The 15422-nt window shown below is 44.9% G+C and overlaps 1 protein-coding gene across 2 annotated transcripts in view; it reads left to right on the top strand.

Moving 5' to 3' along the window:
* Positions 1-14759: 14759 nt before the first annotated feature.
* Positions 14760-15422, top strand: part of CWF19L2 (CWF19 like cell cycle control factor 2) — a 71029-nt gene continuing 70366 nt past the window's right edge. Inside the window, exon 1 of one of the 2 annotated variants that reach the window (XM_032099299.1) lies at positions 14760-14865. In XM_032099299.1, the coding sequence (XP_031955190.1) occupies positions 14800-14865 (66 nt within the window). In that variant the 5' untranslated portion in view covers positions 14760-14799. Of the gene's footprint in view, positions 14866-14898; positions 15078-15422 lie in introns of those variants that run through there. The other variant, XM_032099300.1, reaches the window with a different exon arrangement.

The following is a 15422-nucleotide window of genomic DNA, read 5'->3' as shown; positions in this document are numbered from 1 at the left end:
GTGGCTAGCACTGTGTGCATATGTTAACAAAATAATGGCCAAATTCATCTACTTCCTCTGCAGAGTGTTTGCCTTACTTCTCTGAATTACAGTGAAGAGGATTAAGTGGGAAAATACTGCCCACGCAAATCACAAAGTCTTGAGCTTTTAAAGACAAAGGGTCTGGTTCTCCCTTCTCTTACACCATTTTCTATTGAGGTAGCTGCAGTGGTTTCCCTGCAGTCCACAACTAATTGAAATGGAGCTCTGGGCAGGAAAGGCAGAGCTGTTTGCTGTGTAAAACTGTGGATCAGGGACGAGGGAGTGAATGGTGTATGAAGCAGTTAAGCTGAACAGTCAAACTGTTGCCTCAAGTTTGGTCCTGCCTGTTTTGGTGTCCATGAGGGGTGACAGATCTCTTTCAGTTTGGAATTTACTCTCTTGATTGTGGTAATAATGATTTCCTCAAAGAGAACTGGAAAGTCAGTGGGTACACTGCAGACATTTTTCTCTTCCTTGGCTCTCAAATACCTACAATTCATGCTGTGTGTCCCCAGAGTTCTGTAGCTCTTCATTGTAGTGTAGTGTGAAAGCTCCTCTGAAGTGTGAGTTCCAGCCCAGCTGGAACAGCCAGACCAGCTCTGCTACCCACCTGCATTCCTATGAGTGTACATCTCTGTGCCTGTAGCACCAGGACTCATTGGGTGGGGTGACCCTGACATCCCCTGTGGGGGGAAAAAGGGAAAAATATTAAAGTGAAGGCAATATTGGTGCAGGTTTTCTGCTGGGTAGTTTCAACCCCTAAATGTTGGCAGTGGAGCAAGTTCTATTTACTGCACTTCAGAAGAGCAAAGGGCTTGAGTAGAGGGAACTGATGCTGGGCTGGCTGACTCAAAGCAGCCATTTTGGCTGTTGCCTACAAGGACTAGGGCAATTTATTTAATACAACTCTTGTGCTACCAAAGGAACGTGCCACCTGCAATGCATTTCTGGAACTAAAATAATGGGCTGACTTTTGTAGGGTGAGTGGCTATTGGTGCCTCTGGAAACCAGTGCTGCTAAGTGATTTATCGCCTGTAGTTGTCGCAAGATCTATGGTATTGGCAGGTTGTGCTTCTGTAAATAATGGCATTTAAAATGAGTGCCCATCCTAAATCATGTGGGGACTTCGAGGACAGCTGTGTGCCCTTGGCGTACTCCTGCCTGCCTCCCATGTGCAGGCCAAAGGCTGCTGTGCTGGTAGCCTGCTCGCAGTCACTGTTTCTCCTAGGCTCCCATCTTATAATGGAGAAGATCCGAGGGGAATGCTAGCAGTAGGAGAGGAGCTTGCTGCCACCACAATTCACCTTTGCTTGCTGTCTGCTTCCAAAGAGCCCCTGGGAAGGAAGGTCTCATTCCCCAGCTGCATATGCTGCCCATGTAGCAGCAGCCTTGTCCTAGCTGATTTCTTTCCTTTAGACAACAAAGGAATCATGTCTGTAGCAATGAGCCCTCTTGGGCATGTTCAGGGGCTGATTTGCACACATTCAATGAATATCACATAGCTGGAAGCATGTCTTGCATCAAAGCCTGAGCTGGCTTCAGTACTGGGACACAGTGTTTTTGGGTGCAGGAACTCACCCCTTTACCGGCTGGACTGTGGGACCAGACCCAGCCTGGAGAGCTCCAGGGTGCAGTGCTACATGATGTTGGTGTGGCACTGGTGAGAAGGGACAGGGACAGCCTCTGATGGGTGTCTGTGCAGTGACTAACTTACTAAATTGGGCTCCCTATTCTGATTATGTGGATTGCTTTCATGTAGAATAAAGTAGAAGGACACATCTCTGAAGCTCTGTGTCTGCAAGGCCCTGTGTTTGCTGGTGCCTGGACTCCTGCTGAGCACACAGCAGCTGCCATTGCGTTTGTACATTGCCTGTAGCTGCATTTACTCTAAGAATATACAGTGTTCTGGCAAGGAACAACTACTTCTTGAAAGTCCTTCTGAAGTGTTGCCGTATCTTGACCTCATGTGACAAATTAGGAATCAGATCTGTGGTTGTGCTCCATTACTCAATGTACCCTTGTTCTGACTGGGGATAGCTCAGAGGTGCTGCCTCCAAATTCACTGCTGGCTCTGACTGGACACAGGGTCATGCATTGTTCTAACCTGGGGCTCAAATGCATCAAGTAGACAGAGCCTGAATAATTGAACGTGGACTTTATGTAACACTGATCTATTTTTTGCAGGCCCTGTGGCTCCTGTAGAGCTTTCCTGCTTTCTCTCTGTTTCCCTGGCAGAGGCAGCATTAGGCAGTGTCTGGTGTCACATTCAGCATTTCTTGCCTTCCAGGCTGAATAACATCATTTATTGACTGCCACATGTAGGAATAGGTCAAATTTCCTCTCACCAGTTCTGCAGTGAAGCACCTGGGATGTCTGAGAGACAAGTCATATTTTGCTGTCAGCCTTTTTGGATGCCATCTCTCTTCCTGCAAGGTATTCCTTTTAGCTGAATCACAGCAGCTTTTCCAATCCATTTCATGCTGGCTCAGAGCAGAAAGTGTCACTCTCCCTGTCCTAGGCAGCCCGATGGTGGTGAGTTTCAGTGGGTCCTGGTTCTGGAAGGAGGTTCTGGCATGGAGAACACCACCTTGGTCAACACTGCATGGACAGGCACACTGGGTTGAACATACAATACATAATTCCTTACCAAAGAGGGTTTTCCTGGCATTTCTGAGGGCTGTGAGCTAGAGGACAGTCCCAGCAGCATGTCATCTCTTCAAAGACAGTAGAAAAGTTAAAAGTACTCTGACATCCTCTGAGGCCTGGAAATGTTATGAAGTATTTCTTTGGTTAAAGTCAGGGAGTCTCTTCAGATGCTCGAAGAGGAATCAAGTGGTGATGGAAAAAATGACAAGAGAGGAGGGCAGGTAGGTGTTAACAAAATGTTTTGCAGGGATTTACAATACAGAATTACGTGCCACCACAGCTGCCCTCTGCACTACCGCACTTGCTCCTTTTTACCTCCTGGAAGTGTAATGAGATGAAACTCTTTAAGGTCAACAGTTAGATTTAAATGTTACAGGTTTCACAGTGCACTGGTTTTCATAGTAATTATGCTCCCTTTTTGGCCTTATTTAAATAACAAATGTGTTTAAATGGTTATTCATTTGCAGCCTAGAAGATAAAGGGAAAGCAAATACTCATCTCCATGTGAGTATGACCTGTGCTGTGAATGCCAATGCCTGTCCTATGGCAGTCCTCCCTGATGTCCCAGTCATCATCAGATCTCAGTGTACCCAGGAGCAGCGAGGTGGGAATTTCTGCTCTGGCCCAGATATGACCCTTGGTTTAGGTCTGGGCAGGCAAACGTGCAGGCAAACATCTGGTGGTGTGACCAGAGGTGGCTGTTTTAGAGGTCACTGTCCCCCTTGTTCCCAGCTTCCTGTTCCAGAGACCACCAGGTGACCCCAGATCAGGTGCCCTGACCCTGCACTGGGCAGACCTGTACCATGTGTTGCACTGTCTTGCCCTGACAAAACAAGGGCTTCAGAGCATCCACGGGCTCAAAGCTAAGGACACGATGAGGTGATTTCTTGTCCTGGGGCAGGCAAAAAATGAAGCCTGCAAAACATGGAGGGCTTCTTTTAACTTCATAGGTTTCTTCAGACTGATGTCCTAATGCAGCCAAGCCAGTGACAAAAACTCCCCCAGACCTTGGAGAGGCTGGATTTCCCTGGGAATGCTCAATTTAAGCTTAGCAGGGAGAGGTGTAGGACAGCAGATGGCAAGGGATGACATGCTGATTGCATTGCTTTGCTGAATGAGAGCCACAAAAAGCTGAATGGGGACCACAGCTTTTCTTAAGAGAACTTGAAGGACTGGCCTTGGCACAATGAGAAGATGATGAATTCTTGTACTCCCTAGTGCCCACCAAAGTCACTCAATCATGCCCTTCCTCAGTTGGACAGGGGAGAGAAAATATAATGAAAGGCTCATGGGTTGGGATAACATCGGGGAGAGATCACTCGCTAATTACCATCATGGGTGAAACAGTAGAAAAAGGAGAAGTAAAACTGAATCTTGAAAACATCTTGCCCCCACCCTTTCCCTCTTCCTGGTCTTAACTTTATTTCTGAACCTCTAACTCCTCCTTGCAGTGACACAGAGGGATGGGGAATGGGATTATGGTCACTTCATCACATCTTGTTTCTGCAGCTGCTTCCTGTTCTCATGCCAGGATTAGGCATCTTCTTCCTCTCAAAGAAGCATTATGAATGTGAAACTTCTAATCCATGTAAGTACAAATACAGATGTGCTTCATAAGTATAAGTAAGATTAAAGTGTCCATCTTGCTACTACTGGCTTTTGGCTGAGGGTGTTGATACTGGATATAAGGTAAATAACTCATATTTCTGTCTTTAAGAGTTATAAGGCAGTGTAGGAAGCAGGAAGTTTCTTTAATGTACTAAGAGATGGAAAAGCAGAGAGACTATAAAACAAGTTATAGGGAAGAGCATGGTGAATAGAAACTACAACTTAGTATCAATAGAGCATGACAGAGAGTGGAGACTAATGGTGATCAGTTAAATGCCATGATCCCAGTGGGAGCAATTAAGCATCTATCAGAGATATTAAATATAGGCTAGAAAAACAGCAATCAATCTGAGTGAAAGCAAGCTGCTGGCGTGCATACAGGATGAAGAGAATTTCTGCAGATGACATGGAAAGCCAGCTGTGTCCGTAAGTCTCTCCCAAGCAGAACTCAGACATTCTCCGCATAAAGTGAACGTCAATGAGCACGTTTGGGGAACCGTATGCCAGAAATAAACGTCACGCAGCTGTCACTGCATACAGCAAATGTTCTGAGTTTTGCAAACTATTCCCCAGACTGTACTAGGTGGATGGGGAACCTTCCCAAACACCTAAATTATGAGAGATTTAGAGTGGTAACATTTTCCATACATTACAAAATTTTCATGTTTACCAGAATCTAAAAAAACTTTTCGTTTCAGAATTCCAGTTCTGTTATACCCGTAAATATCACAGAAACCTTTTCCACTTGCAAAGTGAAAATTGTAAAGATTTGTCTAGGAATACTAAAGAAGATTAATAGCTACTGTCTCCAGTGTGGTTTGTTTTGTGTATTCTTCTTGCTGCTACAATTACGGATTTCTTGTCATTACCACTTTCTGTGTGTCACTATGGTTTTCTATAATTTACTGGGGAGAAGAGAGGGAAAGACATTTCATTCATTATTACAAATCTCTTTTATGCTTTAAAAGAAGTGATTATACTGACAATGTCAGCATTTGGACACTAATTTATTATGCAAATAACTTGCTCTGCCTTAACTAGTATATGTCCTCTTGGGACAGAATCAGAATTGCATTGCTTTGTCCAAGCTTTCTGAAAGACCATACCTGACATCTCAAGTGCCCACAAATGAATCATTTTCCTTCTCTCACCTGCCTCTTTAACAGATACTTGCTACAGAGATGCTTGTTGAAGGCAGACAGCTTGTTCCTGTGCCTGATGGTGCTCTCATCACTGAACTGTAAAAGACACCTATGTTGAAGTGTACAACTCGGGTCAACAGCAAGACCCTGGATTGTTTTTGTCTGGCTGACATCATTTGGTACAGTATTTCTGTCACACTTCTGCACTTGCAGCAAGCTACCACTGGTGTGCAAGCACTGTAAAATTCTCAGAAACTTTGCAAGTATTTTAAGCTATTTTAAAGGTATCCTTGTTTAAATTATTCTAACCTGTGACTTTGTCATAATATCAAGTATCTGATATTGTGAGTTGACTCTTAAAACTGGACGTTTTACCTGTCAGCCATAGCTGTGGCTTTGAAGGATAACACAAGGAGGAAGCTAGAGACAATCCAGGGGGTTTCCTTGTCCTCTCTGTTCTTCCCTTCATTTCTAGTAAATAAGGTGGTCTAATAATTTTATTTTAGGGCTTTTTCTAAAGCATCCTGAGAATTGATGGAGACTTGCCCCTCTGCCTGTTGTGAGCTCTGGATCAGGCTCTGAGGTAGGTGGCTTAGCCAGCAGGCTGGGAATACCAGATGTGATGTAGGATGACAGAGGCGGGGGTGGTGCTTGTAGGTCTGAAGGCATCAGGACCTCCCAGTAGGCAGCCCCTCCATGGAGGCAGCTCTGTGGAGGTACATCTGGGCACTGACTGGATCAGGGACACAGAGAGAGTGCTCTGACATGAAACTCTTCTCTGCTCCTTAAGCAGGCTATGCCTACCATTACAAAACAGCAACCCCAATGACAGCAGTACTTTTTCCTCTGACTTTATGAAAGCTGTGGCAGGAGATTTCCAATTCACAAGCAAATAAGCTGGAGAGATATGTCATTGCAATATCAGTAATTAATTTTCTCCTTGCAATGCAGAAATGCTCTGTATTATTACTTTTAACATGAGGACAAGCTTACTCTTGTTAAAAAACGAATGCCCTTTATCTAAAAAAAACCCAAATCAATCTTCTATCACAACAATCAACTACATAGATGAATTTATTCTTAGCTGTCTTTGTCTTATATTCCTACTGAAATTTAATTAAAAGGAAAACTATTGAACCAAAGCACAAGACAGTAGAATAAATTAATGTGAAATAGATATTTTTATAAATGATTGTGTGCTTCTTTGTGTGATGTCTTATTCAGACTCTAGATCAAAACTGAAACTGATTCCAAGGCCTAGAGAGAGTTTAGAAATTGCTAACAATAAAAGTAGCTCACAGTCTGTTGCTGAGCCATCCTATCTTCTCAGATAGTTCATCTTTGATGCCTTGTGCAGAGCAGAAGATGAAGCAGCACATTTCTCATCACATTTGACTGCTCAAATACACATCAGTCCTTAATGTTAGACTTCTCATACACTTGGATGAGTTCAAAATATAAGCTTGCAACCAGGGAGCTGCTAAAGCACCCATCTCAGGGAGGCAGAGTCCTTTACAGTATGCTGCAGCTCTCTCTGGCAGTAATTCAAGTTACAATCTGGCAATATCTGAAGCTCTGTTAGAACAATTACAGTGAATCCCACATTCTTGCTATTAGAAGGCAAACCCTGCCTTCCATTCCAATTTCAAAGCTCCCCAGCTTTTCACACTGCCTTATTCTTCTAGTTAAAGATGGTAAGGATAAGAAACAGAGAAGTTGTTCATTCTTTTTTTTTTTCTGCTTGCTTCTTGCTTAGTTTCTGAAAGTGATTTGCACAGTACATAGTTTTTATACATTCTTCTGTTCTCTCTAAATCTACCAACACAAATCTGCTGGTTTCCCCCCTCTTTCTTCCTTTGTAAATCAATTTTTTGTGCACAACATCCCTTTCTGAGGACTTGTTTGTGTGTGCCATCCATCTTTTCACCTTTATTTATGTACATATTTCCTCTCTGGTCCCATGGCCTCTGAATACTCACCCACATTAGATTTCCTAATATACCAATATAGAAATAACCCCTTGACTCATGAGTAATGCCATGCTTGAGTCCTTGAAAATCCTAATACTCTTTATTTTGCATTCAAATCCTCTCCTCGGATTATTTACCTCTGGGCCTCTTACAGGTATCTCAGGCTGGGAAATTTTGACATAAAGCCTTTTACTAAGTAGCCCATCTGGTAACTAGCCTGATGCTGGTTTTAATATATCATAAGAACCAGTTCCTAGCAGTTTCCAGATGACTCTTTTGTTGAGGGGTTATGCCCTTCAAGAGAGCTTTCTTTGAAGAATGCTTCCTATCTTTTTTTGGTTGGTTGGTTTTTTGTTTTGTTTTGGTTTTTTATTGCCATTGTAATGATTTCTGCTGCATGGACTCACTTCACATCTTACCTTCCTCACTCTTCATCCCATATTCTGAGAAAGGTTCAGAGGGTGTTTTATTCAGAATTCATCAATGCCTCTCACCAAGCTACCAGAATGAGAGGATATATTTCCTCTGGCCCAACTGTTGAGTATTAAAAATACACTAAAGGAAAAAAAAAAGTTTATTTATCATGCATTCTTCTTGGGTCTCAGGCTTTCTTGGGTCTCAGGCTGTACGTGACAAGGATGTAAATTAGAAGGTGTTCTGGAGTAAAAAACATTTGCACCAATTCCTTTTAATGCAGAAATTCTGATGATGGACATGTAGCTTATCTGTATGCCTTAAATTAGAGGAATCACTGAGATTAATCTGTTTCTTTCTGTTGATATCTCACAGATTAGATAAACACAATTCTGCAGTCTCTGGCACTGTTCCCATTCCCTCTCATTTCTGTTACAAAATCTGAAAGACATGGAGCCAGCTTGCAGGCCACAGTTAGATTTATCACTCCAAGATCCCTGGTAGGAGGTTTGTTAGGATGGCCAGAGATCTTGCCTCACCTTTGTTCATTCCAAATAATCCTCTCAGTTGAGTCAATCCACTTGTTTAGATTGACATTCCAAGTAGTCTCCTGGGAGAACAGGCAGGAGGAAACATAGGGTCAAAAATCACTCTCACCCATCTTCCCTATAAAAAAAATGCTTGGCTTTATAAGGCATAAAGACTTTGCAATAAGACATTATTTCTGTGTGACGAATCCCTTTCTGAATCCACCATCTTGACAGGACACCCTGCAGGGATGTGTTTCTATCTTGCCTGTCAGCAGCTTCCTAAGATGCTTCTGAAAGGCAGGGTGAGGGCTTGAAACCACATCATAGAGAAATATTAAATGGAACTTGACTATGGGAGATACTATGGTCTCTCCCATTCTGAAACTTCTAGGGCAGAAGAGCCCAAAAAACATAATAAAAGAAATCCAGCGTCCTCCTACTTAGGGTCTCTTTTCCAGCTCAGTGGTATCCAGCACCGTGGCATATGCTTGGAGATATGCTTGCTTGGTGTAGCCTCTGTGTTAGCATTAACAGGGGCCTGGAGGGGCCTTTGTGCTTCAAAATGAGGTGAGTGGCAAGACGAGCTGGTAGTGTCATGCTTGTCAGAGGGTTTGCTATCAGGAACAGTGACAAAGACAGTGACTTGGGATGTCAGGCATTTTACTCAGTATTTACAGCTATTTCAGGGTCAAGGGCTAAGACAAGAATTAGATATGAAATTGCCCTTCCCTCTAAACACAGAAGTATAACACAAAGAAAAATGAAAAGCAATTTCAGGAATTGTGGGGTGAAAATTGGAGAGGAGTAAATTGCTCAAGTTGCTGCTGAAAGAGACAATTACGAAGACTCTCTGTGGCAGTCAAATTCTCTGTACAACTATTGCCACGGTGCTGTAGTGCCTTGAAGCCCTTTCCATAGAGCAAGACCTCACTGGTGTCAATAATTTTTTCCCACAAGTGCTCACCTTTTCATTAGAAAAAGACATGCTCCCAACTTTTTTTGATTCTCTATATTGCAGTGAAAGGAGGAGACTCTCCTGCAATACTCCATGTGTATAGTCCAGCTGGGAGGGTTACTGCAGCTCCCTTCAGTTTGCTGTGTGCTGCCCACATGCGTGTGCACTGGACTGAGCTACAGCACTGCAGGAGAAAAGGACAAAGACAGCCCCAAGGTCTCAGGAGCAGCCAAAGGCTGTGCTTACTCTGTACACTGTCTCCAGTATCAGTTTAAGGTATTGCTGCTCTTGTAACCAATGGGCTGATACAGCTCTTTGTGGGACTACACTACAACACGGCCTCTGGCCTACCTTTTAAAGGCCTACCTTTAAGAACTAAAACTGTGCTTTAGTCTCACTTAAAACCAAAACCAACCCATTGCACTGCATTGAAACTCTAAGAGTATTTTAGTTACTATTGCACTGGTCTGATGGATAGGGACTGATAAATGAAAGCCCCAGAGCTTTAATCCCTGCCCCAGCCAGGTGATCTTGAGTCAGTATTTGTGCCTCACTTTCAATGTAGCTGATCTGAAGCCCCCTGACATGTGCAGCTCTGGACCTCTCCAGGATGAGCAGGCACCAGAAGATGTAGTAATTTCTCCCAAAAAGGTGTGTTACCAGTCTCAGCAAATCATGGACAGGATGAGTGTTACCCCTGCTGTGAGCTTCCTGTCTGACAAAAATGTTTTCAACTTCTCAAAGGAAAAAAAAACTAACCAAAGCAAGCTCCTCAAGACATGAACTGAGTAAGTTCTTTCACATGTGTAACAGCTACCTCACAAAACATTTATTAGTAGAATAATAGAATCATTTAGGTTGGAAAAGACCTCTAATCTAAGACCATTGAGTCCAACCACTAACCCAGAACTGCCAAGTTGTCACTACCGAATTTCCCAGATGAAGGATTCACTTTATTACAGTCATGAAACTTGGGTGGGGAGAGGGAAAATGGATGTTTCTAAACCCCATCCCCCTGGTCTCCTGAACTATGGCTGAAATTATCATTTCTTTTCAAAGAAGCTGAGGAAATTAACAAAATAACAAGTGCTCAGGGGCAGGCAACTCACAATTTGCTATTGAATATGGAACAATGGGTGAATCATTCTTCGATCCACCATTTGTTCCAGCCTCCTCATTTGTTCTCATTGCAAGCTGAGCTCTCCTTTCCAAGAGAGGCTGTCAAGAACCTCAATGTCACTGGGGCTCTTTTGTTGCTGCCAGGAGCACTCTTCTTGATGGACAGTAGAAAATCGTCTGGTTTTTCAATTCAGGTGCTCACTGCACAATTCAGGCACTCACTGCACAATTCAGGCAAGAGCAACTAATAATCCGAGCATTGCTGCTGCATTGATTTTTGGATGAGGTGTTCTATCATTTTATGGCACTGAATTTAGACACAGTTGCTTTAATTTTCTCCTGAGTACACATAATGAAATTTCTATGAAAGAAATATGCTTTTCCCAGTAATTGCATCATTCTTTGTTTGTTTGGGTTTTTTTCCCCTGCAATTTCTCCAAGGACTGACATTTTATTTCTGAGACAAGACAATGAAAATTCCCATCTGAGTCTAATTAATCCCTCAGAACTGAACGTAAAGGACTGCTCGGCAGTACCAAAGGCAACTGAAAACTAGGTGGTTTTAAAAATGAACAGAATAACTGAAACTACATTATGACTGGGGTGTGTCCTCTTTCTGTCCTCTTACTAGCATCTTACTGGATATTGTTTTTCTTTAGTATGAGGACTTCACAATATGTTGTTATAACTGAGGTAAGAAATTCTCTACAGCATCACTGTAGAGAAACATTTTGTATTCTCAGAGTAAAAGAACTCCTTTTCCCTTAGGGAAACACTGCCTCTTGTTTAAAGAAAACTGCACAGGATCACACTAAGTGGAGACGATTTTTTTAACCTTTTTGAAATAAAAAGAAAACATCAAGCTGAGAGTTGAAGGCAAGCAGTGAAAGTTAGAAGCATGGAGGTTTATAACACAGGTCAGCTGGAGAGTCACCAGTTTCTTTCAGAGAAAGTGTAAAATGTGCCATTAAATGGAAAATAATGCTTTACTAGGCAAGGTCAGTTCCTCCCTGAAGGAGTTAATCAAAAATCAATATCTACAAGGCATTATTGTTTTATTAGCCTGTTTAATTTTGGCACTGAGAATGAGACAACTGAACAGAGGTTCCCAGCTGACCATTAAAAGTTGTATACCAAGAACTAGTTCTCTAGGCTCACTGAAGATTTCTGAGCATGTGAGGACCTCTCAGACATACTAATATCTTGAAAGAAATAAGGCTAAACTTAATTTTTTACCCGCTTCCTTTGAGAAAATGCTTTTCTTGAACGAGGAGAGGAAACAAAGCTAAATTATGTCACCATTTCCCTAACTGCTGACTTCAAAATTAAAGGCAGCTCACAGAAAGAACTTCCTAGGTTTTACTGTTCTTCAGTTTTTGAGATTATACAGTGTATTTGCATCATAGTTTCTTTCCTAAAAACAGGAGTATTAGAAAATGGTTTAAAATTAAAATTTACAGTACCACCCTATTAACAACATGGAGGGTTACAGGTATGAAGAGTAGCACCTAACACTGCAAGAGCTCACCCCATGCTTTGAATGCTCTTCTTTGTAACTTTCTGCTGTAGAATACACATTCCCTGTTCTCACTCCTAGATTGTCCACATCTGTCACTATCCACGCTATGCCACAGTTTCCAGACTTTCTGTTCTCATTTTCAAATACTTCCTAAACTGAGTCAGTCACAAGTAGTTGGCTCAGCTCATGGACTATCAATTTTCTGTTTAGATTTAATACAAATCTATTAAGCCCATATGCCTGGCTGTGTGCTGAGCGAGTTAGAGAGCATCCACTTGAGATACTCTGCTGGCTGCCTGGAACAAGTGGTAGCACTGGGATGGAAAGAAACGAATTTGTTGGTGAGAAGAGCACATCACAATCAAGAAGAGGCTTTCTTAATGGGCCAAACATGCTCTTTTCTTGCTTCTCCTCTCTCAAGCAGTGTACTTTCCTGCATATAGCTAAGGACTGAAAGTAGCATTAGTCAATCCTGCTGGAACATCTTCTGTATCCATCTGTTTGCTCTGTAAATGGCTCCCTGAAGAGGGTTCACATGCTGCTTTTCCAAATGGTGCCTATGAAAGTCTATCAGTTATCATTCTACACCTAGTGGTGATCTACAACAAGTTTTTCTTGAGATGTTGTTAACTGTCAGTATAAATTGAACAAATATGCAAATTCAATTTACACATTTAATACCACCACGGAGATGATGATTAAATTACTGTTATCACTTTGAAAACATACTGTCCCAGGCAAATAGCTAACAACTTACCCAAGCTCTCCACTCTGACCTTTGCCTAAATGTTACTACTTGGCAACTGTGGACACATTTGGTGTCAGACACCTTAATAATGCTCTGATCTCATCCCAAAGAAATTATGTCCCAGATAAACACTGGCTTCACCAGAGTTATAGAAGCCCTGTCAAATATTGTTGCCCAACTGCAACTTTAAGTGCTTGAACACGCCTGTTTTTGAATTTCCCTCCACTCACCCAGGCACATTCCAAGCAGCCGCCATCCTGACATTACAGAGGTCACGGTCTTGCATGGATGCACTGAACTGGCTGCAAACGGGCAAGAAAGTGTCTGGAAGATCACCTGGAGGCGTTCACAGCAATGGGGAGCACTGGGCACTGTGTGGAACCTGTGAGCATCTTTTGGGCCACGTTTGTTTGCTCTCATTAATGCTGGTCTGGACAAGCAGGCCAGGGTCTGTGTAAGGGAATTTCAGCTTGGCAGGAGGGATGAGCCTGGAGGTCAGTATTCCCACTGTTGAGGAATACATTTAGTGTTCAGTGTGCAGCTGCAGGCTGAGCTCTGGGGAGAAGTCTGAGCCCGAGGTAAGAGACTGTGAAACTGCCAAAGGGCACAGGGACCTGTGGTGCCAGCCAGGTGCCTGGACACTCAGGGGCATGGCAGGAGCCAAGGATTCCAGACTTTACTGTGCTTGAACTGTGAGGGTATAAGAGCCCTGGGGTTTCTTCATTTGGGGCCCCTCCTTGAAGGCACCCAGCTCAAATTGTTGTTTTGTTGTGGTATTATGATTAAAATATTTTAAGGATTGAGATGTCACAGACTTTGCTATGGGAAACCTGGGGTCGAGCCAGTAAGGAAACCTTGTCTGACTGTGGGGTATGTAGCTGCCAGGTCCAACTCAGGTGATATGAGTGTGACTGCTGGAGTGGCTTCTGGATGGCTGGGCAGGGAAGTTTCCTTAATGCCTATCCTGGGACTGTGTGGTCCTGTTGGTCAAGCAGCACAGGGTTGCAATAAGCTGCTGTGCCATGACATGGTGTTTGCCGTGACCTTTGCCTGCGAGGCTGGTGAGCTGTGAGCAAGGTGTGGGGAACCCACCTGGGTGCATGGGATGGGGCAACCCTGGATGTATGGACAGACTGCAGAATGAGACACTGGAAAGCAGCACCACGGAAAGGACCTGTGGGTCCTGGTCAGTGGCAAGTTGAACACGAGTCAGCAGTGCCCTGGCAGCCAGGAGGGCCAACCCTGTCCTGGGGCACCAGGCACAGCATCACCAGCCGGGCAAGGGAGGGGATTGTCCCGCTCTGCTCTGCACTGGGGTAGCCTCACCTCGAGTGCTGGGGGCAGTTTTGGGTGCCACAATGGAAGACCGATACAAAGCTGCTAAGAGTGTCCAAAGGAGGGCAATGAAGATGGTGAAGGGACTGGAGAAGCTGTATGAGAAGTGGCTGAGGTCACTTGGTGTGTTCAGCCTGGAGAAGAGGAGGCTGAGGGGAGACCTCACTGCAGTTACAACTTCCTTGTGAGGGGAAGAGGAGGGGCAGGCACTGATCTCTTCTCTGTGGTGCCCAGTGACAGGACCCGAGGGAATGGCCTGAAGCTGTGTCAGGGGAGGTTTAGGTTGGGTATTAGAAAAAGGTTCTTTACCCACAGGGTGGTTGGGCACTGGAACAGGCTCCCCAGGAAATGGTCACAGCACCAGCCTGAAGCGCTTGGACAATACTCTCAGGCACATGGTGTGATTCCTGGGGATGCTCTTATGCAGGAGCTGGACTCGATGAGCGTTGTGGGCGCCTTCCAATTCAGGATATTCTGTGATTCTACAACCCTGTCATAAGCTGAGCGCGTCGCGGCGAACGCTGGGGAGCCCGCACAGGGGCTGAGGGGCCCGGCAGCAGAGCTCTGCTCCGGGGAGGTCCCCGCCGGGCGGGGCGGGCGCTGTGCCCTCCCTACGCCCTGTGCCCGCTGTGCCCCTGTGCCCGGCTGTTCCCGCTGTCCCCGCCGCACCCCGCGGCCCCGCCGGCAGGAGCCGCAGCAGCCCCGCCCCGCCATTGCCCGGGTCGCTGTTCACGACAGTGTCGCGGCGGGGCTGCCGTACGGCCGTTGCGCGGCTTCCGGCGGGCTGTGCCGATGGCGTCCGGGCTGGAGGGCGAGCGGAGCCGGGAGCAGCGGGAGCGGGAGGCGCTGCTGGCTCAGGTGGGGTGACCGGCCTGGCCCAGCCTTGCCCTGGGGCCGCTCAGCACCCCCTCGTTCCCTAGGCTGGGCGCTCCTGAAGGCTGCCGCGGCCGTGGCAGCCTGAGGAGGGGACAACGTGGGGAGAGCCCCTTCTGTGCCGAGGGGAGCTGGGCTGCGGCACCGGGAGTGGCAGGACGCACTCTGGAATTTCTGCGTGACACCCACCTGATCTCGTGCGTTTTGCCACTTGTGGTATTGATCCTCTTGGTGTTCCACTTATTATGTATTTCTGTGCTTACACCTTTGGAAAGAGCTGGAGTCGGTCGTCTTTACATTCTCATTTCAGATTTTTTATACATTGGTAAGATGGCACCACCCTCACTCCCCGTCCTTCTCTAGGCTAAACAGGCCCAGCTCTCAGCCTTTTCCTAAATGAGACATGAAAGGCATCTCCTCCTTGTCTTGTGGTCTGTCTTTACTAAAGAGGCTGTATCTCTCCATTGCAACACTCTGGTCATGGAGTGGTAATAACTTGAAGTTGTGTGCGTGTGTTAAGAAGTGGGAGCCTGATGACTTGC

The sequence above is a fragment of the Corvus moneduloides genome, chromosome 2, assembly GCF_009650955.1.
Source record: "Corvus moneduloides isolate bCorMon1 chromosome 2, bCorMon1.pri, whole genome shotgun sequence".
Taxonomy (NCBI): Eukaryota; Metazoa; Chordata; class Aves; order Passeriformes; family Corvidae; genus Corvus; species Corvus moneduloides.
The sequence above is the reverse complement of the archived record's forward strand: the minus strand, read 5'-3'. Positions and strand labels throughout refer to the sequence as shown.